Source organism: Mauremys mutica, chromosome 4, assembly GCF_020497125.1.
Source record: "Mauremys mutica isolate MM-2020 ecotype Southern chromosome 4, ASM2049712v1, whole genome shotgun sequence".
In the NCBI taxonomy this organism is placed as follows: domain Eukaryota; kingdom Metazoa; phylum Chordata; order Testudines; family Geoemydidae; genus Mauremys; species Mauremys mutica.
In genome coordinates this window covers 67,448,601-67,475,794 of record NC_059075.1, presented here as the reverse complement: position 1 = coordinate 67,475,794, position 27,194 = coordinate 67,448,601, and the positions used below count along the sequence as shown (strand labels likewise).

Below are 27,194 nucleotides of genomic sequence, written 5' to 3'. Positions count from 1 at the left end.
TCACTTAGCTTCTGTGTGCCTCAGTTCTCCTTTTATAAGATGTGGATAATAGCCTTTAAGTGTATGAGGCAGTCAGACATTAGGGTCAGCCTTAGAAGTATTTTAGAAACCTCCCCATGTTAAATTATAGAAACCATAAGGTTGGCTGCAGGTCATGTTTTGGGACTCCAGTGCCTATGGTTTGGGGACCTTACATGTACAAAACTGCTGGGGTGAAGGGGAGTGCCTGTGATTGATAGTAGTAAAGGACTCCTAAACTACGTTTGGTCACTTTTCATTTGTCGATCCTGTGTTGAGTAAATTCCAGGCTAGCTTTTAGATGTCAATTAGAGAACTTCTGAAAGAATTTTGTGTGAGAGAGGCAAAAGCATATGCACAGAAAAACAACTCGAATGAATGGATCTGGCTCCATTAATGGTAGCAACCAATAATAAGCTATGTCATGATATTGGTTCCAAGGTCTCTGGCACAGAGCTTATGGGAAACTCAGAGAGAGCTCACTGGGATGGACTGCACCATTTCTTCATCAGCCAAAAATGAATGTTTTTGGAGATGACCAAAAATTGGTTAGTCCATTGAGTCTCTCAAACTATAGCCCAGGGGTAGGCAACATATGGCATGTCTGCCGAAGGCAGCACACAAATTGATTTTCAGTGGCACTCACACTGCCTGGTCCTGGCCTGGGTCCGGGGGACGGGCTCTGCATTTTAATTTAATTTTAAATGAAACTTCTTAAATATTTTAAAAACCTTATTTACTTTACATACAACAATAGTTTAGTTATATATTATAGACTGATAGAAAAAGACTTCCTAAAAATGTTAAAATGTGTTACTGTTACGCAAAACCTTAAATTAGAGTAAATAAATGAAGACTCGGCACACCACTTCTGAAAGGTTGCTGACCCCTGCTATAGCCTGTGGCACTTGGTGCCCTTTCTGGAGAACATCCAATGGAGGAGAGGGGGCAGTGGGCCTGTAAGAGGATCTGCTCACACCTTTGTTTTAAAAGCAACATTGGTGCACATTTTATGCAAAACTGGTGGCGTTCAGCAAATGGTGCAGAAGCTATAACCTGGAGCACTGGTGGGTGTATCTGAGTTGTGGTGCTTCTGTAGTATCCACCTATTTTGCTGGTGGTTCTGTTTCTTGTGCAATATCATCCACAGCTGTGTAGATCACTTTTGCTGTATCTAAAGAAGAGGGGGGGGGGGGAAAGTTGAGACCACATTGTCCAACCCGTATCACGGGAAGGTGATGCTGCAGGAAAGATGAATGGTTGCTGTAATGCAGGGATTCCTATATTGCATTGAGCGATGCTTGGCCCTCTAGATCTCAAAGAAGCCCAAGGGACAGCAGTGCAAAATAAAAGTAGCAAGCTCCCCCTTCTCCCCCCCCCCCCAAAAAAACAAACAAAAAAGACTGGAGCTATTTTGTTTCAAGTCATTTCATGAACCAGACTTTGATTTGCATGGAATTTTTAGAAAAGAGTCCATTTAACAGTAAGTGGAAAATGTCACCTTTTTGTATGTTTCCAGTGCACACTGCTTTTCTATTTAAAAGAAAGTGTCTATCAGCAAACTAGCTGCATTTACAAAATATGACAAACCATTACTGCACTCCAAGGTGCAAATCAACCTCTGCTCTGCCTCCCAAAGTAGGTGGAGCCAGCTGGCTAGGGCAGGGGCAGGACTAAGATGGCTGCTAGATGTTCTGCTCAAGTGGCAGTGGCTCTCCCAAGTAGTCCGTCCCTGTAAGACTCAATGGGTTTTGAAGTTGTTCCCCACCTGAACCCCAGAGGGAGAGCTGCAGTGGTACAGTACTGGAACAGCTGTCCTTATTGCCATGAAACTGGCCTACAGCATTTATATTTTTAAATCATAAAGGCAGCTGCTGAATTTGCTTACACACTCCAACCAGTCTCCCCTCTCAGCTGCAATACTTTTCTGCAACCTCACCAAAAAGCAGTCCACTCATTTGGATTAAGCATTCTTCACTTCCTGTCCTAAACTTGTATATTGGTCCAGAAGAGCACCAGCTGGCACAGGTAAGTGAATTCATGTTAATTAAGAACTTCAATGACACAACTTATTTTTGTAGGCCACTGTGATGGGGTAAGATGGTCCCGTCCTGTGCTAGAAAGGGTTAAAGGCCAGACTTGGACTCAGGTAGCCACACTTGCTGCTCCTACAAAACTAAACTATTGGAGAGATGCAGAGCCAGCGTGCAATGGCTGGCAATTTCAACACTGGTAGAGCCTGGCTGGGCAGATGATTCCTTTGTTCTGTATCTTTTGAGACTTTGTTTTTGAAAGATTCCTTTTCCTGGAAGGGGCTGGATGTGTTTAGGTCCCTTGGCTGGCTGATACTATGGCTGGAATAGCCCATAGTATGTATGGGGTAAACTGAGGCAGAGCAGTCCTAGGACCATGTTGTGTCACAAAGAGTTGCATGCTGTCACAGTGACCTGACAGTTGTCAGATGGTAATAAGCATGATGTTACTGGCCAGAACTGGGTAACAAAATATAAAGGTGAAAAGCTTCTCATGCTACAGAGCTTCCAGTCATAGAGCCTCTAATTTCTATTCTCTGCAGAAATTTCACCTACCATTTACCTTCTAATGACATGACTTATGTGACTTGCATATGGGGTGACCTATTCCTTTCTCGCCCCTCACTCAAAAACATTTAGCGATACCCAAGGTGCGTCAGCTGTTGTCTACCTCGTATTCCTCTGTTTCAAATGGACATGATACTCGTCTCCTTTGAGTTGTATCAATACAGATTCCCTGCTTTTGGGATGGGCCTGTGCACTGAAGCACAGGACTCTCTGGAAAGCTGTGACTATTGGTGGGTTGCACAGACTGTACCTCACTACTAAACTTTTGATATCAAAAGTTGTGGTGCCTAGTATCCTCAATTCCCTATGCAGTATCATCTGGAGAGTCTATTCTTCACTTCTAGCTGTTGTTTAGTTTTGCTGTGTGTGGGGGAGATGTCCAGGTAATCTCCACGCCAGAATTCAACATTGAGAGGGAAGAAAACAAAGTAAGAAAAGATACAGCCATGGGCAGAAGAATGGACAGGGGGAGGAAGGGTAGTGTAGATACCAATCTAATAGGTGATAGTGGTGGTAGAATGTCTGTGCCTAACCGGCTAAAGAATGTCAGTGAAGCCAAACGGCAAAAATTAAGATTTCTGTACACTAATGGGAGGAGTCTAGGTAACAAAATGGAGGAATTAGAGCTACTGGTGCAGGAAGTGAAACCGGATATTATAGGGATAACGGAAACATGGTGGAATAGTAGTCATGACTGGAGTACAGGTATTGAAGGCTATGTGCTGTTTAGGAAAGACAGAAATAAAGGCAAAGGTGGTGGAGTAGCATTGTATATCAATGATGAGGTTAACTGTAAAGAAATAAGTGATGTAATGGATAATGTATTAAAGTTCAAGTGCCAAATTTTAGGTCCACTGAAGATTTGTACGAAGATTCAGATGCAAACAGGGTATTGAGTACATCAGTTCTCCACTAAATTGTCTGTCTTCTCTGGAATATCTGAAGAGACGTTTATCACAAGCCCAGGTGTAGTGTTGATATTCTCCAGGTGCAGGACTCCTTTGTGTTCACAGGAAGGGAAAAGCATTTTTAAGATTCCTAAAACTAAAGCTGCTCCTACAACTCCAGTCCCAATGATTTCCATCAGCTTAAAGAACACAGGAAAAGATTTAAGCCAGAACTCGCACAGCTCTTTTCTCAAGTATTCCACCCACTGGCACATCACCTTATAAAATGATGCAGGCTCTGTCTGGGCAAAAATCACATTGGGAAAGAAAGCTACTAGAGCCTGGCCAGAGATAGTGCTTGGGGTGCGCTACAGACAGCTGGGATCTGATTTGGATATGGATAGAGACCTCTTTAATGTTTTTAATGAAGTAAACACTAATGGGGATTGTGTGATCATGGGAGACTTTAACTTCCCAGATATAGATTTGAGGACAAGTGCTAGTAATAATAATAGGGCTCAGATTTTTCTGGATGTGATAGCTGATGGATTTCTTCACCAAGTAGTTGAAGAACCAACAAGAGGGGATGCCATTTTAGATTTGGTTTTGGTGAGTAGTCAGGACCTCATAGAAGAAATGGTTGTAGGGGACAACCTTGGTTTGAGTGATCATGAGTTAATTCAGTTCAAACTAGATGGAAGGATAAACAAAATAGATCTGGGACTAGGGTTTTTTATTTCAAAAGGGCTAACTTTAAAGAATTAAGGAAATTAGTTAGGGAAGTGGATTGGACTGAAGAACTTGTGGATCTAAAGGTGGAGGAGGCCTGGAATTACTTCAAAGTCAAAGTTGCAGAAACTATCAGAAGCCTGCATCCCAAGAAAGGGGAAAAAAATCATAGGCAGGAGTTGTAGACCAAGCTGGATGAGCAAGCATCTCGGAGAGATGATTAAGAAAAAGCAGAAAGCCTACAAGGAGTGGAAGATGGGTAGGATTAGCAAGGGAAGCTACCTTATTGAGGTCAGATCATGTAGGGATAAAGTGAGAGAGGCCAAAAGCTATGTAGAGTTGGACCTTGCAAAGGGAATTAAAACCAATAGTAAAAGGCTCTATAGCCATATAAATAAGAAGAAAACAAGAAGTGGGACCGCTAAACAATGAGGATGGAATGGAGGTTAAGGATAATCTAGGCATGGCCCAATATCTAAACAAATACTTTGCCTTAGTCTTTAATGAGGCTAATGAGGAGCTTAGGGATAATGGTAGGATGACAAATGGGAATGAGGATATGGAGGTGTAGATATTACCACATCCGAGGGAGAAGCCAAACTCGAACAGCTTAATGGGACAAAATCGGAGGGCCCAGATAATCTTCATCCAAGAATATTAAAGGAACTGGTACATGAAATTGCAAGCCCATTAGCAAGAATTTTTAATGAATCAGTAAACTCAGGGGTTGTACCGTACGACTGGAGAATTGCTAACATAATTCCTATTTTTAAGAAACGGGGAAAAAAGTAATCCGAGTAACTATAGGCCTATTAGTTTGAGATCTGTAGTATGTAAGGTCTTGGAAAAAATTTTGAAGGAGAAAGTAGTTAAGGACATTGAGGTCAATGGTAATTGGGACAAAATACAAAATGGTTTTACAGAAGGTAGATAGTGCCAAACCAACCTGATCTCCTTCTTTGAGACAAAGGAAACGCAATGGATCTAATTTACCTAGATTTCAGTAAGGCATTTGATACAGTTCCACATGGGGAATTATTAGTTAAATGGGAAAAGATGGGGATCAATATGAAAATTGAAAGGTGGATAAGGAACTGGTTAGTTAAAGGGGAGACTACAACGGGTCGTACTGAAAGGTGAACTGTCAGGCTCGAAGGAGGTTACTAGTGGAGTTCCTCAGGGATCAGTTTTGGGACCAATCTTATTTAATCTTTTTATTACTGACCTTGGCACAAAAAGTGGGAATGTGCTAATAAAGTTTGCAGATGACACAAAGCTGGGAGGTATTGCTAACACAGAGAAGGACCGGGATATCCTACAGGAAGATCTGGATGACCTTGTAAACTGGAGTAATAGTAATAGGATGAAATTTAATAGTGAAAAGTGCAAGGTCATGCATTTAGGGAGTAATAACAAGAATTTTAGTTATAAATTGGGGACACATCAGCTGGAAGTAATGGAGGAGGAGAAGGACCTCGGAGTATTGATTGATCACAGAATGACTATGAGCCGCCAATGTGATGTGGCCGTTAAAAAAGCTAATGGAGTTTTAGGATGCATCAGGCGAGGTATTTCCAGCAAAGATAAGGAGGTGTTAGTACCGTTATACAAGGCACTGGTGAGACCTCATCTGGAATACTGTGTGCAGTTCTGGTCTCCCATGTTCAAGAAGGATGAATTCAAACTGGAACAAGTTCAGAGACGGGCTACTAGGATGATCTGAGGAATGGAAAACCTGTCTTATGAAAGGAGACTCAAAGAGCTTGGCTTGTTTAGCCTAACCAAAAGAAGGCTGAGGGGGTATATGATTGCTCTTTATAAATATATCAGAGGGATAAATATTAGGGAGGGAGAGGAATTATTTAAACTTAGTACCAATGGGGACACAAGAACAAATGGATATAAACTGGACACTAGGAAGTTTTGACTTGAAATTAGACGAAGGTTTCTAACCGTGAAGTTCTGGAACAGCCTTCCAAGGGGAGTAGGGGGGCAAAAGACATATCTGGCTTTAAGACAGCTTGATAAATTTATGGAGGGGATGGTATAGCCTAATTTTGGCAATTTGGCAATTGATCTTTGATTATCAGCAGGTAAGTATGCCCAGTGGTCTGTGAAGGGATGTTAGATGGGATGGGATCTGAGTTACTACAGAGAATTCTTTCCTGGGTGCTGGCTGGTGAGTCTTGCCCACATGCTCAGGGTTTAATTGATTGCCATATTTGGGGTTGGGAAGGAATTTTCCTCCAGGGCAGAGGCCCTGGAGGTTTTTCGCCTTTCTCTGCAGCATGGGGCACGGGTCACTTGCTGGAGGATTCTCTGCAGCTTGAGGTCTTCAAACCACAGTTTGAGGACTTCAGTAACTCAGACATAGGTTAGGGGTTTGTTATTGAAGTGGATGGGTGAGATTCTGTGGCCTGCATTGTGCAGGAGGTCAGACTAGATGATCATAATGGTCCCTTCTGACCTTAAAGTCTGAGTCTATAACTGAGTTCCACCCCAGAGATAGCAGCAGTTCAGTGATGGGGGCAGTGATATCAGTGTATAGTTTATACACTACTTTGAGATGAAAAGCCTGTAGGAAGAGGAGAGAGGTTTTAGTTATACTACACTTGCCGTTTGGTTTCTTTAGCTTTTCATGAACCCTGAAGGCCAGTATCAGGAGAAAGCCCTCTCCAAGCTGGAATACCATGTATAGGTACGGGAAGAAGAAAAGAGGTCCAATGACATCAGGGGCAAAGGCCATTCTGAGGATGGTAGAGCAGAGCTGCACATTCTGGCAACCAGTCTCCATGCAGACTGTCCGCCTGCACCTGTACAGGAAAGAGTTAAACACAGGCGTGAATTGCAGAACTGCAGACACGGTGCCCAGCTGTTTATGCATTTGACCCTGGTAAAAAAACTGCAGTCGGAGCAGTGCTGAGAATTCGAATGAGGTGCTTTGTCCAGCACTCCTTTGGGAGTGTGCAACGGTAGGTAGTGACAGAGGTGGTGTGCATGGGTGAAAATCCTGCCTAGTAATGATTGGTGGTCATGAATCTGGGGTTCTCCAGGAGCTGCTGCCACCACAAGGGGAAAAAAATCTGGTTCAAAAGTGAGGACAGAGAGAGAGTTGCCAGGGAAAGGTAAGGGGAGGTTTGTGTATGTTAGGAGGGTTATCTTGGCTGGGTTACCCATGGGCTCAAGGCATGATAAGGGATGATTCAGTTGTGTAGTGGGGTCCCAACTTTGAATCTGTGCTGGTGTCTTCAGCTGAATATTGTTATGCCCTTTGTGGTGTGAGGCAGTTATCAAAATAGGAATAATTGTTTGAGTTTTGTCAGTCCTGTCAGCACTCACTAACCCTTTTCTCCATCACTTTCTACCTGGGAGTTCTGACTTTGCTCTTTCGTATTTCATTGTCAGTAACTGAGAATTCTGAAATGAACAGGTCTGTAGTGACCAAAAGTGAAACCATTTATCTACTTGTTCAGAGGCCTGTGTGAAACAACTTGGTGGGTCTTCAGATGTCCATTTGACAGAATTGCCTCTGCCATTGGTCCAACTTTTGTCAGACCCAAGACGGCCAAGAATGATTTGGTCCATGAGACTCTACTCATCTCTCATCCCAGTAAGGATTGAGGCATGTAGGCTAGGGACGATACAGAGGCAATGTTCCTTCTAATTTTTTACATCCATGTGTAGAATTAATTTTGTTATGTGCACCAATATGGAGGTGACGTGTGGTGGAGGTGGGGCCGAGGGGTTTGGAGTGTGGGAGAGGTCCCAGGGCTGGGGCAGAGGGTTGGGGTACGGGGGGTGAGGGCTCTGGCTGGTGGTGCGGGTTCTGAGTGGGGCTGGGGATGAGGGGTTTGGGGTTCAGGCTGTCCTGGGGCTGCGGCGGGGTGAGAGGACTCCCCCCAGCCCTGTCTTGCTGCAGCAGCCTGGCGCTGCCGGACACTGCCTCTCCCTGCCGGGGCAACTCCAGGGCTGGGGGAGAGGCACCTCTCCCTGCCTGCGTGGCCCTTGATAGCCTGCTGCGGGAACTTGGTACAGAGGTAGCTTGCACTATCACTGCCTGTATTCATGTGTGTCCTGTAGTTAAACAACAACTGTCAATCTCCAGGGTTGCTGCTGGCACCATTTTATCACTACAAAATCATATTTTTGGGGGGGTGAGTGTGGGGATCTGTGTAGACAGCTTCTCTCATTTGTGCTCAGACTTCTAGCATCAGCGCTGGGAGATCATGTTCAAAGTTCAGTTATCAGAGTGCGTCAGAGCCTCCATGCTGAAAGCAACTCATTCAGCACCTCTCAAGAGTCCAGTGTCATTCTTTTGTACTCAGTCCCCTTTCCTAGGAGTGAGTGTGTGATAACTGATAAGGGATTGTGATGGGGTGTACTTGCCCTGCGCTGGACAAGAAGGAGTTAACCCCACACTCTGGGCAGAGGAAACTATGCCCCTTTGGCCCTGTTGGGCATGCTCCAACCAGGGCTGCCCGGGGGGGGGGGGCAAGTGGGGCAATTTGACCCAGGCCCCCATGAGAGTTTTTTTGGGGCCCCTGGAGCAGGGTCCTTCACTCGCTCCGGGGCCCCCGGAAAACTCTTGCGCGGCCCGGGGCCCCCGGAGCTTCTTCCGCTCTGGGTCTTTGCCGGTAATTTGGCAGCGGGGGGGTCCTTCCGCCCCGGGACCCGCCGCTGAAGTGCCACGAAGACCCGCGGCGGGGGGTCCTTCCGCCCCAGGACCCACCGCCGAAGAGCTGGGTTTTCAGCAGTAATTCGGCAGTGGGGGCCCCACTCTGGGCCTTGGCTCCAACAGCTGCTGCAGTCTAAAATGGAGCAACCCAGCTCATTCTAGGCTGACTGCCGGAAAGGAAGGACGCATCTCGCAGGCTCCAGCCCGGGAGCAGCTGGAACCCCAGACCATAGAAGCCAGAGGCACTGAGATCCAGGCAGATGCCTGGATACCTGCGGATGCCCAAGGGAGGCCGGAGCTTCTGGAAACTGCACGCTGAGGAACTGGCAGACCTGAAAGATGTCTAGACCACAGCATCGGGGAATATGGTAGGAAGTAGCCCAGGGGAACTAGACAGTGGACTGCTTACCAAACTGGATCTTGAGCCAGTGTGTTTCGGTCAGATCCCTGCTGACTCTGTGGCAATCACACTTGCCACTGTCAGGGCCCTGGGCTGGGACCCGGTGGAGCCTGGAGGTCCTAAGTCCCCCTATCCCGGCTGCCACCCACCCCTAGGTGGCTGCCTATTCCCCCAACTGGCCACTAGACCACTCAGCCCTGCTGATGAGGGCAACCATATTGATTCTGGCCATTGGGCCACACGACCACACTGAGGAGGGGGTTCCATTGACTCTGGCCATTAGGACATATTGCCCTTACATCAAGGACAACTATATTGACTTTGGCTACTAAGCCATACTGACCCAATGATAAGAGTGAGCATATTGAATCTGGCCATTGGGCCATACTGCCCTGAGGCTAAGGGCAGGCAGGCAGACTTCCTGCAGGGCCGTGATGGCTTTGCCCCTCTCCCCAAAGGGGGACGGGGTGTAATTGCACTGCTACAGAGATGTAGAGGGACCTACCTGTCATTGAGCTTGAAAAATGAAGATAGCATGTAGCCAAGCAGGAAACCAATAAAAGGCATCAAGGCAGACATTCCCAGTAGGGGTGGCGAGAAGATGATCAAAAAACTGTTTCCAACACTTGTCACAAACAGAGCGATTATTGGAACAGATGATACAAGCAACACAATCATCCCTGCCTGAAATAAAAGTGGATCAGGAGTTGGGAAAGACAAGACAAAAATCCCCATGAAAATTAGCCAAGATGTTTGTAAGTAGCTGTCCTATTGTCTGTGAGAATGACACCTTCCTACTTGTAATAATATAGCGCCTTTATCTCAAAGCACTTAACAGACTCTGTTGGAAAGCCTTTACTCAGTTAGAACACAGGCACTGCCGAGATGGAATATGTTGCTGTTTTTTCTAGGCATAAGAAGATGCTGGTGATCTGTCCCAAGTGCTTCTGGATGATTGCCACAAAGCCCTAGTTAGTGGCTTTGAGGCTTTCCTCTTGTCCTGTGTTGGCAGGCATCTGAGCTCTCCGCACAGTAGGAGAAAATTTTGTGCAAGGCTATGGATTGGTTAGAGAGTGTTGTCCAGTGGTTAGAGCAGGGAACTGGGAGTAAGTATTCTTGGGTCCTGTCCTCAGCTCTTTCAGTGGTTTGTGACATGACTTAGAACAGGGGTTGGCAACCTTTCAGAAGTGGTGTGCCAAGTCTTCATTTATTCACTCTAATTTAAGGTTTCGCGTGCCAGTAATACATTTTAACGTTTTTAAAAGGTCTCTTTCTATAAGTCTATAATATAGAACTAAACTATTGTTGTATGTAAAGTAAATAAGGTTTTTAAAATGTTTAAGAAGCTTCATTTAAAATTAAATTAAAATGCAGAGACCCCCAGACTAGTGGCCAAGACCTGGGCAGTGTGAGTGCCACGGAAAATCAACCTGCATGCTGCCTTTGGCACACGTGCCATAGGTTGCCTACCCAGGACTTAGAAGAAGCTACTTAACCCTTCTGTGCTTCAGTTTTCCCATCTGTAAATCAGGGGTACAGATACTAATTATCTCATAGGCAACATGAGATGAAATGTTTGTAAATTGCTTCGAGGCCCTTAGGGAAAGGTGATTACCACAGGATAATGCCATTTCTTACCTTGATGATGAGGCGAGCATACTGTGGCTTCTTCTCATTCAGGAAGATGCCAATGGTGCAGGGAATGAGCATCATGGCCAAGGAGATGACTATTCCCTTGTAAGGTACTTTGCCCTCTAGGTTGCCCTGGTACATCCCTCTTGAGTAAAGATACAGTAGAAGAGGCATCAGCCCAAGTGCCAGGAGCGTTGAGCATGTGGTCATCACAATGCTGAGATGAAGGGAGAAAGTAATAGCAGTGGAATAAAATTCTTTGTTGGAATAGTCATCTCTTTATCTAACTTGGACACATCCATCCATCTACAATTTCAGCTCACTTTTCCCATTTCTCCCTTTTCCCTCACAGAGGTTTCAGCATTACCAGGTGGTGAAAGGACCTACAGGAATGGAAGTAAGGGAAGACTGAGTAGTTAAAGGACAGTTTTATTTTAGGCTCAAAAAGTAGTCATAAGTATGCATCTTGGTTCATAGAAATTGCCGTACTGCATCAGACCTGTGGTCCAGCTAATCTAGTATCCTATCTCCAGCAGTGGCTGGTACCAGTTGCTTTAAAGGAAAGTGCAAGAAACGGCACCACAGACAGTTATGGAATAACCTGCCCATAGGGAAAATTTCTTCTCAACTCCCATTAGTTAGAAGCTGGCTTTTCCCTGAAACATAAGGGTTTATATCTTCAAAGCTCTTGGGTTGGTTTGTTTCTAAATACTTCCTGTTATAACTCTGGATGTTCTTGTTATCCATGTACATAAAGTGCAAAAGTTCAGAAGCTATGCAGAGAAAGCTAAGTTCAGCTGTCTTTCCCTTGCTGTTATTTCCACTCTTTTATCTTGGACAAGGGCCAGTGGACTGAGGCAATGCTAATCTAATTTTTTGGGGGAGCTTATCTTTTCTATTGGGGGTAGCCCCTTAAGACTCTCTTGATTTACATGGAATGGCAGGAGGTCTCTTAAGAATACTAATAACTGGAATGGTGAAGGGGTGAGAAATGTAGGCATTGCCACTCTGGAACAAAACAATGGTCCATTTACGCCAGTATTCTGCCCTCAACAGTGGCTTAGGTTGGTCACTTCAAAAAAAGGTATAAAACCCCATTATGCACCTGATGATGCAACAGCAGGGATGTAGTGCTAAACTGTACAGTGCAGGAACCCTGCAGAAATTCCCTCAAGTTGGTCATTCTATTACGTGTGAGATGGATTTTGGAGACTATCTTGCATGTGATGTCACCGTAAGATAAAGCAGCCATTTTTTAAACCTAACATTTTACGGGTAAATTTTATCTAATTGAAAATCGGTGCAACAGTAATTGTGAGACTTCACACATTAGTAATAAATACACATATTGTTCTAATATAAAACACATGTAGCTCAGCTCCTCTATGGCAAACTTTAAACTAAGTAGCAAGGCACAGGGAAGGCAATTGGTAATTAGTCAAAGAGCTCATCGGCAGAACATGTAAAATACTCCTTTTGTAAAACGTTCTCTGCAAAATTCAAATAAAGCATTTAAGATGCCAGAAGAACATTTTACATTGGTCTTGAATTTTACTCAGATTTCACATCCACTTATTAAATTTATCGCATAACCTTTTAGAAGAAAGGTAGATTGGATCTACTGCATATGATGGTAGCTTGGAAAGAAGTGTGACTCTCAACTTGAAAACTTGGTGTGTTTTAAGGGGATTCAGACTATATGCTATCTTAAAAATAAACAAAAAAGCTGAGGAGAGAAGAGCCATCTATGGCCTCTCCTTAATTTGTAGTATTTTTCTGCTTATTCTATGAAGCGTTTCACTGTTTTCATAAGACCTTCACAGGACATATTCCCCATTGGTAACTTGCCTCCTGAATTTCTGACCCTCTCTTATTCTTGCTTCTAAATCATCTCCTTAGGAAAAGTATCATGCAATATTTGATCAGTATTTTTCCATTTGGTGGTCTTGCATGGGAAAATCTATGCTGAGTGGATTCTAAATCATGGTGCACAAAAGGGTCTGCTAGAAAATCTTGTCATTTTGATGAGTTCATTGATAAAGATGCACTATGGGACACTTTGCTTAATGGCAGAGAGCTAATAGGGAGAAGTGCCACTTTTCCTTAGTTAATTTCAGCAATTGCTCATAAGCCTCTGTGGCATGTGAATTTATGCTGAATTGGCTGAATTTTCAAAAGGGTCTCAGCCATGGCCCTGAGTCACCATTGTGTTACTCCAGATTCAAGTTGGTGTAACTCTACTTGAACTAAATGAATGGAGTTACACCACTATAAAAGGGGAGTTAATGCAATGGGGGAATCAAGCTCCAAATCTTTATATCTGAACCTACAGTTTTGCCCATGGACAAACTTGCAATTTTTGAGCACATAGAGCTTTTGCTTTTTTGCGTTCACAAATTACATGTCTGGGCACCAAATGCAAACAAGGCTGTCACAAATATGCAGCCCGCTCTTGAAAATGTGGTCTCTGTGTCACAGGACCAAACACAAGGATCCATATTTCCATGCAATAAAAATAAAATCCACCACAATAAAAAGCACTATTAAAACAACCAACTAACTAATCAAACGTCCCATGGTAGACCCTTATTTTATGTCAACTAGTTGAATTTGTTAATGAAAGGCTGAAAGAATAGGGACCGCTCCTATTTGGCTTTAATTTATCATTATATTTTCATCATCCTTAGATAGACCTTGTCTCCCTAATCTATTCATTTAATTACCCAGTCAATTTGTAATTGGTCACAACATCTTCCATTTGGCTGAATTTTGGGTTGAAGAGATTTAAACTCGCATTGAGTTCTTTGAAATGTAGCTTGTAGTCCAATACTGTGCTGAGTAACAAGACTGATGAGCATGCCGCAGGTAAGGTATTGAAATCAATTCTTCTTATGGCACTAACAAAAGTATACATTCTTCTTCGAGTGATTGATCCAATGCATTCCAGTTAGGTGTGCGCGCCGCGCGTGCACAGCATCTCGGAACTTTTTTCCCTAGCAACCCCGGCGGGCCGGCTGGGCGCCCCCTGGAGTGGCGCCGCTATTGCGCTAAATATATACCCCAGCCGGCCCGTCCGCTCCTCAGTTCCTTCTTACCGCCCGTGACGGCCAGTTGGAACTGTGGAGTGCTCTTCGTTCTCCACGATCCCTAGCGTTTGTATCTCTTGTATATAGTTAGTTTTTGTAGTTAGTTTAACAGTTTAGATAGTTGGTTAGTATAGATAAGGTGAAAAAGGGGGGTTTCCCATTTTTACCTCACCCGGTGCGGGCTCATGCCCAAGGCACCGGGCTTTAAGCCCTGCGCGGCGTGCCAGAAGCCCATGCCCATCGGAGACCCGCACGACGCCTGTCTCCGTTGCCTGGGAGAAGGGCATAGAACGGACAAGTGTTCAATCTGCCTGACTTTTAAACCGCGGACCCGAAAGGAGCGGGACATCCGTCTAAAGCAGATCTTAATGGAAGCGTCGCTTCGACCACCGGCACCGTCTGCGCCGGCACCGCGAACTGCCTCGGTGCAGAGCGCACCGGCGGCACCGAGCCGCTCCACCTCCGCGGCGCCGCCAATACAGAAGGCGGCTAAGCAGTCGCGGCACCGCTCGCTTTCGCCGAAGAAGAAGCACAGGCAGTCGAAAGCAGTAGCGCAGGCCCGCTCTGAGGACTCTGCAAGAAAGGTTGCGCAGTCGGCGGCACCTGCGGTGCCAGTGCACGGACCGTGCACCGGACCCTTGACTCCGGCGCCGCAAGGCCCGTCGAGTCCGGCACCGCCACGCTCCCCGGTACCGTCCGCGGTTGAGCCCCGGCTACCATCAACGCCGGAGACATTCGCCTCTGCAAGAGACCTGATAGAGGCACCAGGCCTCCGGCCCCCGGCACCGCCGGTGCGGGCTGTCGTGTCGGGGAACAGGCAGCATGGACGTCACTCCCGGTCCCGGTCTCGTTCCCGGTCCCGCGGCAGGTCTCCATCCAGGCGCTCGCGATCTCGGCACCGCTCACCTTCGCGGTACCGGTCGCCATCAAAACGCCGGTCGCAGTCCCGGTACCGCTCGTCGTCGCGGTACCGGTCGTACTCCCGACGCCGCACGAGATCCAGGTCGCCATCGCGTCGGCGCCATCAGAGATCGCCGTCCCGGCACCGCTCCCGGCACCGTGATTCGCGCGCACGTTCGTGGCACCGTCGATCTCAATCCCGGTCGAGCTCCCGGCACCGGTCGAGCTCCCGGCACCGGTCGAGCTCCCGGCACCGTGGCGGACGCTACTGCAGGTCCCCTACCCGGTACCGGCCGGAGCAACCTCGCGCTTCTCTGCCTCCCGGGGACAGACTGCCCCATTCGGCAGCGCACTCTGCGAGTGCTTCGGCACCGCCCTGGCCTTCTCGACCCGAGTCGGTCGCTTCGGGCACGCATGGCTACGGACTCCTGCCGCCCACCCCACGGGACAATCCTCAAGGGGCACAACCGTGGGGCTTTTGGGTGCCATGGGCCCAGTACGAGGCCCAGGGGGTGCCTTTTCCACCTAGGCCCCCCACGGCGGAGCGCAGAGCCCCAGAGGCGACGATTTCCAGACCGGCCCCTTCGCCACAGGCAGCGGATGCTGTGGCGTCGGAATCCCAGGATCAGACACAGCCCGCACCCTGAGGTGGGCAGGTGGTGAACCCCTCTGACGAACCGGTCGTCCAAGGGTTGTCCTCCTCGTCCTCGCCTGATGAGGCGGTGGCCGGTGCAACAACTAAGGAGCCTCCGCCAATTGACGTAAGAGCTCACCAGGACCTCCTTCGTCGTGTGGCGACGGCAATGGCCTTGCCCATAGAGGAGGTGCACGAGGACGAGGACCCTATCACCAATGTGGTTGAGGCCGACACGCCGGTGAGGGTTGCACTTCCGTTTGTACGGACGGTGCAAAAGAACGCCACCACTATCTGGCAGACACCAGCATCCGTGCCCCCTACAGCCCGTGGGGTTGAGCGAAAGTACTCTGTCCCTCCCACGGGCTATGAATACTTGTACATGCATCCGACCCCGGACTCCCTGGTAGTCCAGTCGGTTAATGACAGGGAGCGGCACGGTCAACCGGCTTCCGCGCCCAAGTCGAAGGACGCGAAGCGTATGGACCTGCTGGGCCGAAAGGTCTATTCTGCAGGAGGCCTGCAAATGAGGATTGCCAACCAGATGGTCCTCCTCGCCAGGTACGTCTTTGACATCCTGACGTCCCTGGCGAAGTTCACCGAGCTCCTGCCGTCAGCCTCCCGACAGGAGTTCGCGGCCATGTTGGAGGAGGGACGAAGATCGTCCAGATCCTCTATTTCGGCTGCACTCGACGCTGCAGACTCGGGGGCGAGGACCTTGGCTTCCGGGGTCACGATGCGGCGTATCGCCTGGCTGCAGTCTTCCACCCTGCCGCCGGAGGTCCAATACACGTTGCAGGACCTCCCCTTGACACTAAAGGGCTGTTCTCTGAGAAGACGGATTCTAGGATCCAAACTTTAAAGGACGGCCGTATCGCGATACGCACGTTAGGCATGCATACGCCGGCGACGCAGCGTAGGCCCTTCAGACCACAGCCCTCCCGACCGGCCTACCAGTCCCGGTATCGGCCCTACAACAGCCGACGTCCGGCCCAAAATCGCCGTCGACCGTCCGGCAACCGCCGCAACCAGGGCCAGGCCGCTTCAAAGGCCCCTCAGGGCGCCAAGCAGGCCTTTTGATGGGACGCTCGAGGACGGCCCATCACTCTCCCAACCGGATCCTTCCCCTCTGTTTCACAATCGCCTTTCCCATTTCTTTTCGGCGTGGTCCCGGTTAACGTCGGACAACTGGGTGCTCCAGACAGTCCAGTCGGGATACCGCCTGCAATTTGTTTTGCCCCCGCCTTCCCACCCACCCTCCCTGTCCCTCTTCAGGGACCCCTCTCACGAGCAATTCCTCCTACAGGAGGTCCAGACTCTGTTGAGCGTGGGTGCCATAGAGGCAGTGCCTCAGGACAGAAGGGGCAGGGGATTCTACTCCCGTTATTTTCTCATCCCCAAAGCGAAAGGCGGGCTACGTCCTATTCTGGACCTTCGAGAGCTGAACAAGTACCTGCTCAAGCCCAAGTTTCGCATGGTCACTCTGGGGACCATCATTCCCTCTCTGGATCCGGGAGACTGGTTTGCCGCCCTCGACATGAAGGACGCCTACTTCCATGTCGCGATCTATCCTCCGCATCGTCGTTACCTTCGGTTTGTGCTCAACGACACCCACTACCAGTTCACGGTGTTACCGTTCGGACTGTCCACAGCCCCGAGGGTGTTTACCAAATGCATGGCGGTGGTCGCCGCAGCCCTCCGACGTCGTCAGATGCACGTTTATCCGTATCTCGACGACTGGCTGGTTCGAGGCCAGTCCCGGCAACTTGTGATGGGCAACGTGGCAGAGATCCTGTCTCTCTTTCAGCGGCTCGGTCTTCTCATCAACACAGAGAAGTCCACTTTGATTCCAACGCAGCGGGTGGAGTTCATCGGAGCGGTCCTCGACTCCACGATGGCCAGAGCCTGCCTCCCTCGCGCTCGGCACCACACGATGGTCTCCATCATCCGGGACCTCGTCGCCTTCCCAACCACGATGGTGCGCTCCTGCCTCCGCCTCCTGGGCCACATGGCTTCGTGCACGTATGTCACAGCATACGCGCGGCTCCACCTCCGCCCGTTCCAGTCTTGGCTCGCGTCGGTGTACCGCCCTCATCGAGACCCCATCGACATGGTGGTCACGGTCACCAGGACGACCCTCGAGTCCCTCCGCTGGTGGCTCGACCCGGACGTCGTGTGTGCGGGAGTCCCATTTCACCCTCCTCGGCCGTCCGCTACTTTGACCACGGACGCCTCAGCGCTCGGTTGGGGGGCCCACCTGGGCGATCTTCACACGCAGGGCCTGTGGTCGGTCCAGGAGCTCGCCCTGCACATCAACGTTCGCGAGCTACGCGCCATCCGCCTGGCCTGTCGCACCTTCTGCGCCCGCCTCCAAGGTCGTTGTGTGACAGTATTCACGGACAACACCACCGCGATGTTCTATGTGAACAAGCAAGGCGGAGCCCGCTCCTCCCCCCTCTGCAAGGAAGCGATGCTCCTGTGGGACTTCTGCGTGACCCACTCAATTCACCTGGAAGCATCCTTTCTTCCGGGAGTGCAGAACGCGCTGGCCGATCATCTCAGCAGGTCGTTCCTCTCCCACGAGTGGTCTCTCCGTCCAGATGTCGTCCACACAATCTTCCGGAGGTGGGGGTTTCCCCAAGTAGACCTCTTCGCCTCCAAAGACAACAGGAAGTGCCACCGGTTTTGCTCATTCCAGGGTCGCTCGCCAGGCTCCCTGTCGGACGCCTTCCTTTATCACTGGAGGGATCGCCTCCTCTACGCCTTCCCTCCCTTTCCGCTCGTGCACCGAGTGCTCCTGAAGCTTCGGAGAGACCGGGCCCACGTCATTCTGATCGCGCCGGCCTGGCCGAGGCAGCATTGGTACACCCTGCTGCTCGAGCTCTCCGTTCGGGAGCCCATCCCTCTTCCGTTGTGGCCGGACCTCATCACCCAGGATTTCGGCAGACTCCACCATCCGAACCTGCAGTCCCTCCATCTTACAGCTTGGTACCTGAGTGGCTGACCCACACGGAGAGGGACTGCTCTGCAGCGGTTCAACAGGTCCTGCTCGAGAGCAGAAAGCCTTCCACTCGCTCCACTTACCTGGCGAAGTGGAAGAGGTTTGCTCTCTGGTGTGATCACCGAGGTCTTAATCCCTTCCTGGTACCGGTCCCTACCATTCTGGACTACCTCTGGAACCTTAAGGAGCAAGGTCTGGCGGTCTCCTCCTTGAGAGTCCATCTGGCAGCGGTATCCGCCTTTCGTCCCTCCGTGGAAGGTCGGTTCATCTTCTCGAACCAGATGGTTTCCCGTTTCCTCAAGGGCTTGGACCGCTTGTACCCGCCGGTGCGGCGCCCTGCCCCGACCTGGGACTTGAACCTCGTGTTGACCAAGCTGATGGGTCCTCCGTTCGAGCCCTTGGCCACATGCTCCCTGCTCTACCTCTCGTGGAAAACGGCTTTCCTCGTGGCCATTACTTCAGCGAGGCGAGTTTCAGAGCTTCGCGCCCTAACGGCGAATCCGCCGTACACGGTCTTCCATACAGACAAGGTGCAGCTGCGCCCTCATCCGGCCTTTCTCCCAAAGGTGGTGTCAGCATTCCATCTCAGTCAGGAGATCTTCCTCCCGGTATTCTTCCCGAAGCCGCATGCCTCGCCTCGGGAACAGCAGCTACATACGCTCGACGTCCGTAGGGCGCTCGCCTTCTACATTGAGCGGACTAAGTCCTTCCGGCGTTCGCCCCAGCTGTTCGTCGCGGTGGCTGACCGCATGAAGGGAGATGCGATATCCTCCCAGCGGATTTCCTCCTGGGTCACTGCGTGTATCCGGACCTGCTACGAGCTGGCTCGTGTACCACCAGGCCGTGTCACTGCACACTCGACGAGGGCACGCGCCTCATCTCTGGCCTTCCTGGCCAAGTCCCAATCCAGGACATCTGTCGAGCGGCCACCTGGTCTTCGGTGCACACCTTCGCCTCCCACTACGCGTTGGTGCAGCAGTCTCGAGACGACGCAGCCTTCGGCTCTGTGGTATTACACTCCGCCACGTCTCACTCCGACCCCACCGCCTAGGTAAGGCTTGGGAATCACCTAACTGGAATGCATTGGAGCAATCACTCGAAGAAGAAAAGACGGTTACTCACCTGTAGTAACTGTTGTTCTTCGAGATGTGTTGCTCCAATCCATTCCAGACCCGCCCTCCTTCCCCACTGTCGGAGTAGCCGGCAAGAAGGAACTGAGGAGCGGACGGGCCGGCTGGGGTATATATTTAGCGCAATAGCGGCGCCACTCCAGGGGGCGCCCAGCCGGCCCGCCGGGGTTGCTAGGGAAAAAGGTTCCGAGATGCTGTGCACGCGCGGCGCGCACACCTAACTGGAATGGATTGGAGCAACACATCTCGAAGAACAACAGTTACTACAGGTGAGTAACCGTCTTATTTGTCTTCCTCTGTTGAGTGTTTCTTTCCTCCTAAAGCTATAATCTGTGCAGGTTTCTAATTCCTGGGTCTTAACTGCAAGACCAGTGGAAACTCTCCTAGTTCTCTGTCTACCACCACATTGCTCCTTACCTTCCATGCTGGCTTAAGTCTGCACCCTGGTTTCCTGAGAGGGTGTTTCATCCTCTGCCCACTTCACTCCTCCCTGCTGGCTGGCTCTCAGCTTCCTGCTGGTTTCCAGAGTAGCAGCACCAAGAGTAGCTGCTATGCATTCTGGCAGGAGGGCTCAGCAGGCAGAACAGGACCCAGCTGCTGGCTGGGCTCCCTTCCACCCTACTTTGCTCCTTCTCTCCCTCCTCCCTGCTGGTTTGAGGCTTCCCCAGTGCCAAGAGTAGCTGCAGTGGGTTCTGGCAGGAGAGCCCAACCCAGGTATCGGTCACACTCCCAGCCACATGAGGTTGTTTACTGGTGCACGTGAGGGAACATTGGTGGCCGGGCTAAATTTGAGCGGTGTTTCAACCTGGCAGGTCAGGTCACACCACCACTGAAATTTGTCTTGGCCCCTGCTCTGGCTGGCATTATGGAGGGGTAGCCAGGTAAAATCTTAGTGGTGATGTGACCCCAAGTGCTGGAGTGCAGCTCTATTCTAGATTTTAGGTGCCAGAGCGCTGTTCTGGACCAATAGTGATTAAGCAGCATTTAGCTCCAAGCTGATGAATACTCTAAAAATACTTTGGGTACAATACCAAATTTCTTCCTGCCTGAAGCATTAGAATTGAGAGAGCTAATAAGTTAGACTATAGACCAGTCTCCCAACTGAAATGGCCTGGCCAGTGACAATAGTCAGGTTGTACTGAGCTCTCCTTACCTCAGGTTCATATCTCCTTTTGATGCCAGACTAAAAATGTTTGAGAGGTTTCCACCCGGACAGCAGCCACAGATGAGCACAGCCAGAGACTCAATAGGTCCCAAATGGAAGAGCTTTCCCAGGGCAAACGCTGTCAGAGGCATTATGCCATACTGAGCCATAACAGCAACGGCCACCCCTTTAGGTTTCCAGAAGTGAGTCTTGATCTTGGAGAGCTGCATGGTGCACCCCAGTGACACCATGACAATGCAGAGGACAGCAATGAGGATTCCATTCAGCGCTTGGTCAGTGGCCCGTTGGTGAAACGTGAAAGTCAGTGTAAAGTTAGGCAAGGAGGCATTCTCAGTGTGCTCTGGGTTCCAGGATTCTGGGCTCCCATAGGCTCCACTGGTGGTATTAATTGTTGCTATGAGCTTAGCCATCCCTTCTTCCTGGTGTGGTTGGCAAAGTGAGGAAGGAAGACAGTTCAAAAGCCTGAAACAATGCAAATCCAGTGCAAGTAAACATCACATCCAACACTCCCCTTCTCTTCTTCAGGCCAGAGCTCTTACCATCTAGTACTGAGTGCAGCTGAAGGCTATTTTGTCAAGGATCATATTTTTAATAGTTTGCACCTTTCTGCCCAAGGAATTCAAAGCACTCTCCTTATTTTTAGGACTAAAATAACCCCTCTAATATCCACATTGATGGCTGGCTAATATTTCTTGCACAACACAATATCAACCTCTGTCTCATGGCTATCAATGAATAGCCATGAAACAGAGCCAATTGATTTCAGGAATAAAAACCTTCCACTATTTTCTAGCTTTCCAAAACTTTCAACTGGATGCCTTGACTCCTCTCTAGCTTCCTTAGCCTTTCCCACACTATGAGAACAAAGGCACAGTCAATGAAAATGAAAGGCAGCTAATTTAAAACTGATAAAATGAAATAGCCTGTAGAACTCATTGCCACAAGATGCTACTGAGGCCAAGAGCTTAGCAGGATTCAAAATAGTTAGGCGTTTATATACCCAGTGAGAACATCTCCAGTGATGTTAGAAAGAATTCATTTTTTTGCTCTAGGGCTACATCTACGCTATGAGCTAGAGGTGTGATTCCTCTGCTCACGTACACATGCTAGCTCTCATTGAACTAGCGTGAGTATAAATAGCTGCGTAACTGCGTAGCATAGGCACAGCTTAGCCATGCCATGTGCATATCCACAGGGGTCTGGTGCATTTGTACTCGCATAGCTAAGCTGTACCTCTGCTGCTGCTGCTACCCATACTACAGTGGCTACACTGCTAGTTGTACTCACACTAGCTCTCATCAATCTAGCTTGAGCACGTGTACATGAGCAGGGGACTCGTACCCTCTACTGCACAGTATAGACAAAGCCTAAGAAGGGTTATAAACCCTCATTCTTCAGGGCTAAGCCCTCCTCTGACTCATGGGAGTTTGGAAGAAGCTTTTCCTGTGGACAGGTTATTTCAGAAGGGGCTGTCTTGTGCCTTACTCTGAAGCACCTGTTGCTGATCACAGTCAGAGCAGGATACTGGACTAGGTAGACTCTGATCTGGTAGGGCAGTTCCTCTGTTAAGGTTTACAACCACAAATAAATTGAGCTTCACAATGTTACAAAATAGCATTCCTATCTTAGAGATGGGGAAACAGACACAGAGAGGCTACCTGATTCATCGAAGGACACCCACTGAGTCAGTGGCAGAGCAGGGAAAAACCCCAGGTTTCTTGGCCTTGTTAAAGCATGGGACAGACAGCCATGTTTCCTGTCATACCTGCAGCTGCCAGCAGCACACGTCAATGGGAGCTGCACAGGGGGACATAAGGAGGAAGTGGGACGAGCGTGGTGTTCTTTAAAGAAACTATTTCACAAGTTGAAATGACTCCTCTGATCCCCCATGTATCAGGAGGACACGTTTCATTCCATATGCCAGACTTAGGAACCAGTGCCCAACCTTCTGTGCTCCCTGTTCTCCAAGTCCAGGGCTGGCTCCAGGCACCAGCATTCCAAGCTGGTGCTTGGGGCGGCAATCTGCAAGGGGTGGCAGTCCCTGTTGTTTTGCCCCCAAGCAGCGCGCCGAATTGCCGCCGCGGGCGGCGGGGCCAGTCCGTGGGCCTTTAGGGCGGCAGGCGCATTTCCGCGGCGGCGGCAATTTGGTGGCAGCTTCTGTGTTTAGCTGTCCGCAGCCGCTTCAGCTAAACATAGAAGCTGCCGCCAAATTGCCGCCGCCGCGGAAATGCGCCTGCTGCCCTAAGGGCACATGGACTGCCCCTGCCGCCCGCGGTGGCAATTTGGCGCGCTGCTTGGGGCAGCGAAAACTGTAGCGCCGGCCCTGTCCACCCACCCACCCACCCACACAAAAATAAATATGGAGCAAGCCATCTGGAGACTCCCATTAGGATCAGACCCGGTGTCTGCAAAAACACACCATTCCTAGACACATTAAAGTACAGAGTGGAAATTAATTAATTTACCGTTAGCCCTTAGACTGCTGCTTCAGAAGGTGGATATTGTCTTTGCACTTTTCGGAGGGTTTACATGCTACTTGATGATCCATTCCTGGCTGAGTTCTCCAAGCAATAAAACTCAGAAGGCCATTTAGCCATTATGATTCAAGAAAATCCCATCCCCATCTGGCAAAGCCTGGTCCTGTTCTTGCAGAGTGTGGTAGTAGCTCCTAGAAGAGCAAGACCGGAATCTTCTGCATGGGGATGTGTTCCAGAGGCAGCCTGTGCAGGCTGGCTCTTTTTCTCCTGGGTACAGGGTTGGGGAATGGATTTTCACTGCACTGCTTTCTCTGTGAACCCTTCCCTCTTGCTGGAGAAGCTCTACAGCTCTAATTTGTCAGCTGCAGTAATTTATTCATTGCTTCTATTCATAGCAGAGCTCACCAGTGAGCAACCTTTCCAGCCCAATTGCTGTGGAAACGTGATTGAAAGCTGGAAGGAATGTCGGAGCCTTTCTTTCCTGTTTCTCTCTCTAGTGTTGATTTGAAAATGCCTCTAATAGGCAGGATGTCACAAGGGTAGGAAGGAGTAGCTGGAGCAGCAACAACTTTTGAGTGTTGCATAGGCATCCCCCATCAGGTTAGGGGAAGGAGCTATAGCTAAGGTAGTATTTAATGAGAATATTCACTAATGGTTGGCATAGGGACGCCTGGGTTCTTTCCCTGCCTTGTCCACTGACTTGCAATGTGGCCTCAAGAAAGTTAATTGACCTTTTTGTTGCAGCACTTCTTACACTCATGGATAATCCCCACCCGGGTAAAATGGAGATAATACTATCCGCCCTGCAGAGGGCATTGCAAAGCTTCATTTTTATGAAGTGCTTTGAGACCTGCGGGTGAATGGTGTGATAGAATATGAAGGTAGATCTTTGTCTCCAGGGCCATAGCTAAGCAAGAAGGAAAAGGTGCTATGCAAAGTTGTGCATTTTGGATGTATTTTTATCGGGGGTGGGGGAGGAAGGGCATGGTTTGAAGGTCTGTATGAGTAATAAATAAACACAATCAAGGTAGCACATGTGCAAGGGCATTAGAAATCTATAGGGAATTTGGGGGTAAAATCCACAGCAATTTCTCTTCCTTTCCCCCACTTCCTTTTCTCCAAATATTCACAGAATTTCTGGGTAGTTGTTTGCTTTCTATTGTATTTGTCTCTGCTCTTCTATTTTAATACTGAATAATGTCATAAGATGCATGAAGGGTCAAATAAAAGCATTTGGTCACTTATTCAGTGTCACTGTGTTTGCTGCCCAAAGAATATCCCAAGCGCAGCTGCAGGAGCTCAACATTTAAAAATTGACAACAGTGTAAATATTTCTCTCCATCTACATCTTCAGGAGTGTAGCAACTGTGTGAACTGTCCTAAATAGTAACAATTAAAAAATACTTATAGGGGCTTGTGCTTAAAAAGTTTCTACCAGCTGGAAAGCAATTCTCTATAGTTAAAATGGAAAACACCGCTGGAACCAGTGTTGTCTCTCAAACTGGAAGAACCATTCTAAATGCAGCCACTGTAATAAAATACAGCAGCTTTGTCTCTGTGGAACGTCCTTTCTAGTGAATGGAATGTGGAAACATGCCAGGGATGTCCAGCCCTCTTACATCAGCACAGGAGCTGGATGTTTGAGGTCACTCGTGAAAAGGATAATAAATATCATCCTTAGCCATTAAAATCAGCAGACCATTGACATGAACTGGGCAATATCAAGACATGCTGCAGGTGGAATATAAACAGGCTTGCATGCCCTTCAGGATGTCAGTGGAGCAGTAGTCAGAAAATTTAATCTTGGTCTGTGTCTATAAATTAGTGCTTGGACAGCGGCCAGTGAAGCTAACTGCTGTTAGCCAGTGACTTCCACGCTGTCTAACCCTGAGCAGGGCAGGCACAGGGTGGCATGTTGACTAAAGAATCAGTGGGACCTTGTCGTCACTTGGACTCCCAGTGGTGGACCTGGACTGCTGTTAGCAATGGTGGAAAGCTTTAAAAGGAAAAAGGCTAGTGCAGACCAGGCCTTGGGTGGGGACCATCCACACTGGGGACTGAGCTATATTACTTTGAACTGTTTTCAACCAAGTTCCCGCCACACAGTTTAACAATGGGTAGCTGCATTCTGCCCTCACCCTATGCAGAAGCCGACTGAGATATCAAAGCAGGTTGCATGGTTGTAAGTGAGGACACAACTGCGCCCTCACTGCTAGGCCAGTGGGCATAACCATTTTAAACCCATTCAACTAAGACAGTTTAATTTCCAGTGCAGAGATTGCCCTGGGAACAGTAATTGATACAATTTTTTTTTCTACTCTGGACAATTTCTGGACTAAGTTCTTAGCACAATGAACCCTTTGTTTTTTCCCCCATAGTAGAAATAAGCGCAAGTATATTGTCCCACAGTACAAAGGACCTTATTCTTATAATGTTATATAAAGCTAAATAGCTTGGCAAGATATAATGCACACTAGCACCACTAGTGGTCACTAATAGCACAACAATAGTCAGTCCTAAAACTTGAGGCAAGTGAGATCCTTTAATGGATGTTAAGGCCTCAGTTTTAAACAACATGGACTAAATTTATGTGCCACAGTTTTGATCTTGGTGCCGCAAGTTGGGCAGCAAAAATTAACGGAAACTGTTTAGCTTCTTGCCCTAAATCTCTTTAGTAAAAAGTAACCAAATAAGTGGTGCTGCACACAGAATGCTTACCACCCTCTATGCATTAAAAATGTATTTAAAAAATACTAGAGATTTATGGACTTTTCGATGAAAGGTGAAACAGTATGATTTGTGTTTGTTTGTTTTTTTAAGAAAATCCCCTCAAATTGTAGTTTGCTGGATATATAATGAGCGCGCACTTTACACCTTCAAAGAACTGCACAAATATTAACTGATTAACGCTCATGTCCCCCTGTAAGATAGGTAAATTCTTTGCCATTTTACAGATGGGGAAAATGAGGCACACCTCTTGGGGACAGGGACTGGCATTTATTTTAAGCTTGTACAGTACCTAGCACAAGGGGGCCAAACTCGGTTGTGGCCTTTATGCGTTTCCGCAATAGAAATGTTAACACAGGTTAATTGATCAGCCCAAGGCTTTGCAGTAAGTCAGTATCTGACCCAGAATTAGAACATAGTAGAACCCAGATCCCAGTTTTCTACTCAGATAAGGTTTCTCTTATTATCTGTGTGTACTTTGGAATATGCAATTTGACCTTTTTTGTGTACTTGAAATGATCAGAAAACCTGACTATTCTCAGATTTTATTTTAACCAATGAAGGCAGAAATGGAAATTTCAGGAGAAATTTCATTGTGGGATGATCTTTTTGGGTGTTGGACTTAAGACCCTAAGGGAAAAAGGATACTGCCAAACTTAATTAGGGGTGGGTCTTTTGCTCATGGTTTGTGTTATGAATCCTGTTTGTGTGTTTCCCCAACATTATGCAGCATTGTTTCCCTCCTTTATTAAAAGGATTTTGCTACACTCAGACTCTGTGCTTGTGAGAGGGGAAGTATTGCCTCTTAGAGGTTCCCAGGGTGGTATGTAATTGTCCCAGGTCACTGGGTGGAGGCTCGAGCCGGTTTTGCATTGCGTTATTGACGCGGACCCCCTAGATACTGAATCCGGCCCTTGTTGCTGCCAGCTCAGGCAGGCAGAAGGGTTACACACTCAATGGAGTCTTTGTATTAATGCATTTTGATACATTCATGTTTTTTATGGGATGTGGGGGGCCCAAATGTTCTTTGTGCCCAGGGCCCCAATAAATCTTAATACGCCTCTGCCTGTTCTACTAGTTGGCATGAGCCAAAATGTTTGAGGGCACTGGGTCCTTAGGTTAGGGAGGTATGA

At 48.5% G+C, this 27,194-nt stretch overlaps 1 protein-coding gene across 2 annotated transcripts; it reads right to left on the bottom strand.

Moving 5' to 3' along the window:
- Positions 1-920: 920 nt before the first annotated feature.
- Positions 921-23,763, bottom strand: SLC10A1 (solute carrier family 10 member 1). 2 transcript variants are annotated; one of them, XM_045015780.1, is made up of 6 exons: positions 23,323-23,763; positions 20,846-21,319; positions 10,948-11,158; positions 9,815-9,993; positions 6,851-7,047; positions 921-1,192 (listed from the first exon to the last, which is right to left on the bottom strand). In XM_045015780.1, the coding sequence occupies exons 2-6, from the start codon at positions 21,265-21,267 to the stop codon at positions 1,125-1,127; spliced, it is 1,077 nt and encodes a 358-aa protein (XP_044871715.1). In that variant the 5' UTR covers positions 21,268-21,319; positions 23,323-23,763; the 3' UTR covers positions 921-1,124. The 2 variants fall into 2 exon arrangements, with proteins under 2 accessions (XP_044871715.1, XP_044871716.1); XM_045015781.1 differs by having other exon boundaries at positions 20,846-21,276.
- Positions 23,764-27,194: the final 3,431 nt, after the last annotated feature.

What these genes read in the sequence shown, in the direction of transcription:
- SLC10A1 (XM_045015780.1), bottom strand. Translation starts at nt 21,267, where the DNA reads ATGGCTAAGCTCATAGCAACAATTAATACCACCAGTGGAGCCTATGGG. An exon ending in AAAGGAGATATGAACCTGAG is followed by an intron (nt 11,159 to 20,845) that starts GTAAGGAGAGCT and finishes CCTTCATCTCAG; the next exon opens with CATTGTGATGACCACATGCT. An exon ending in AAAGCTAAAGAAACCAAACG is followed by an intron (nt 1,193 to 6,850) that starts GCAAGTGTAGTA and finishes CCTCTTCTTTAG; the next exon opens with ATACAGCAAAAGTGATCTAC.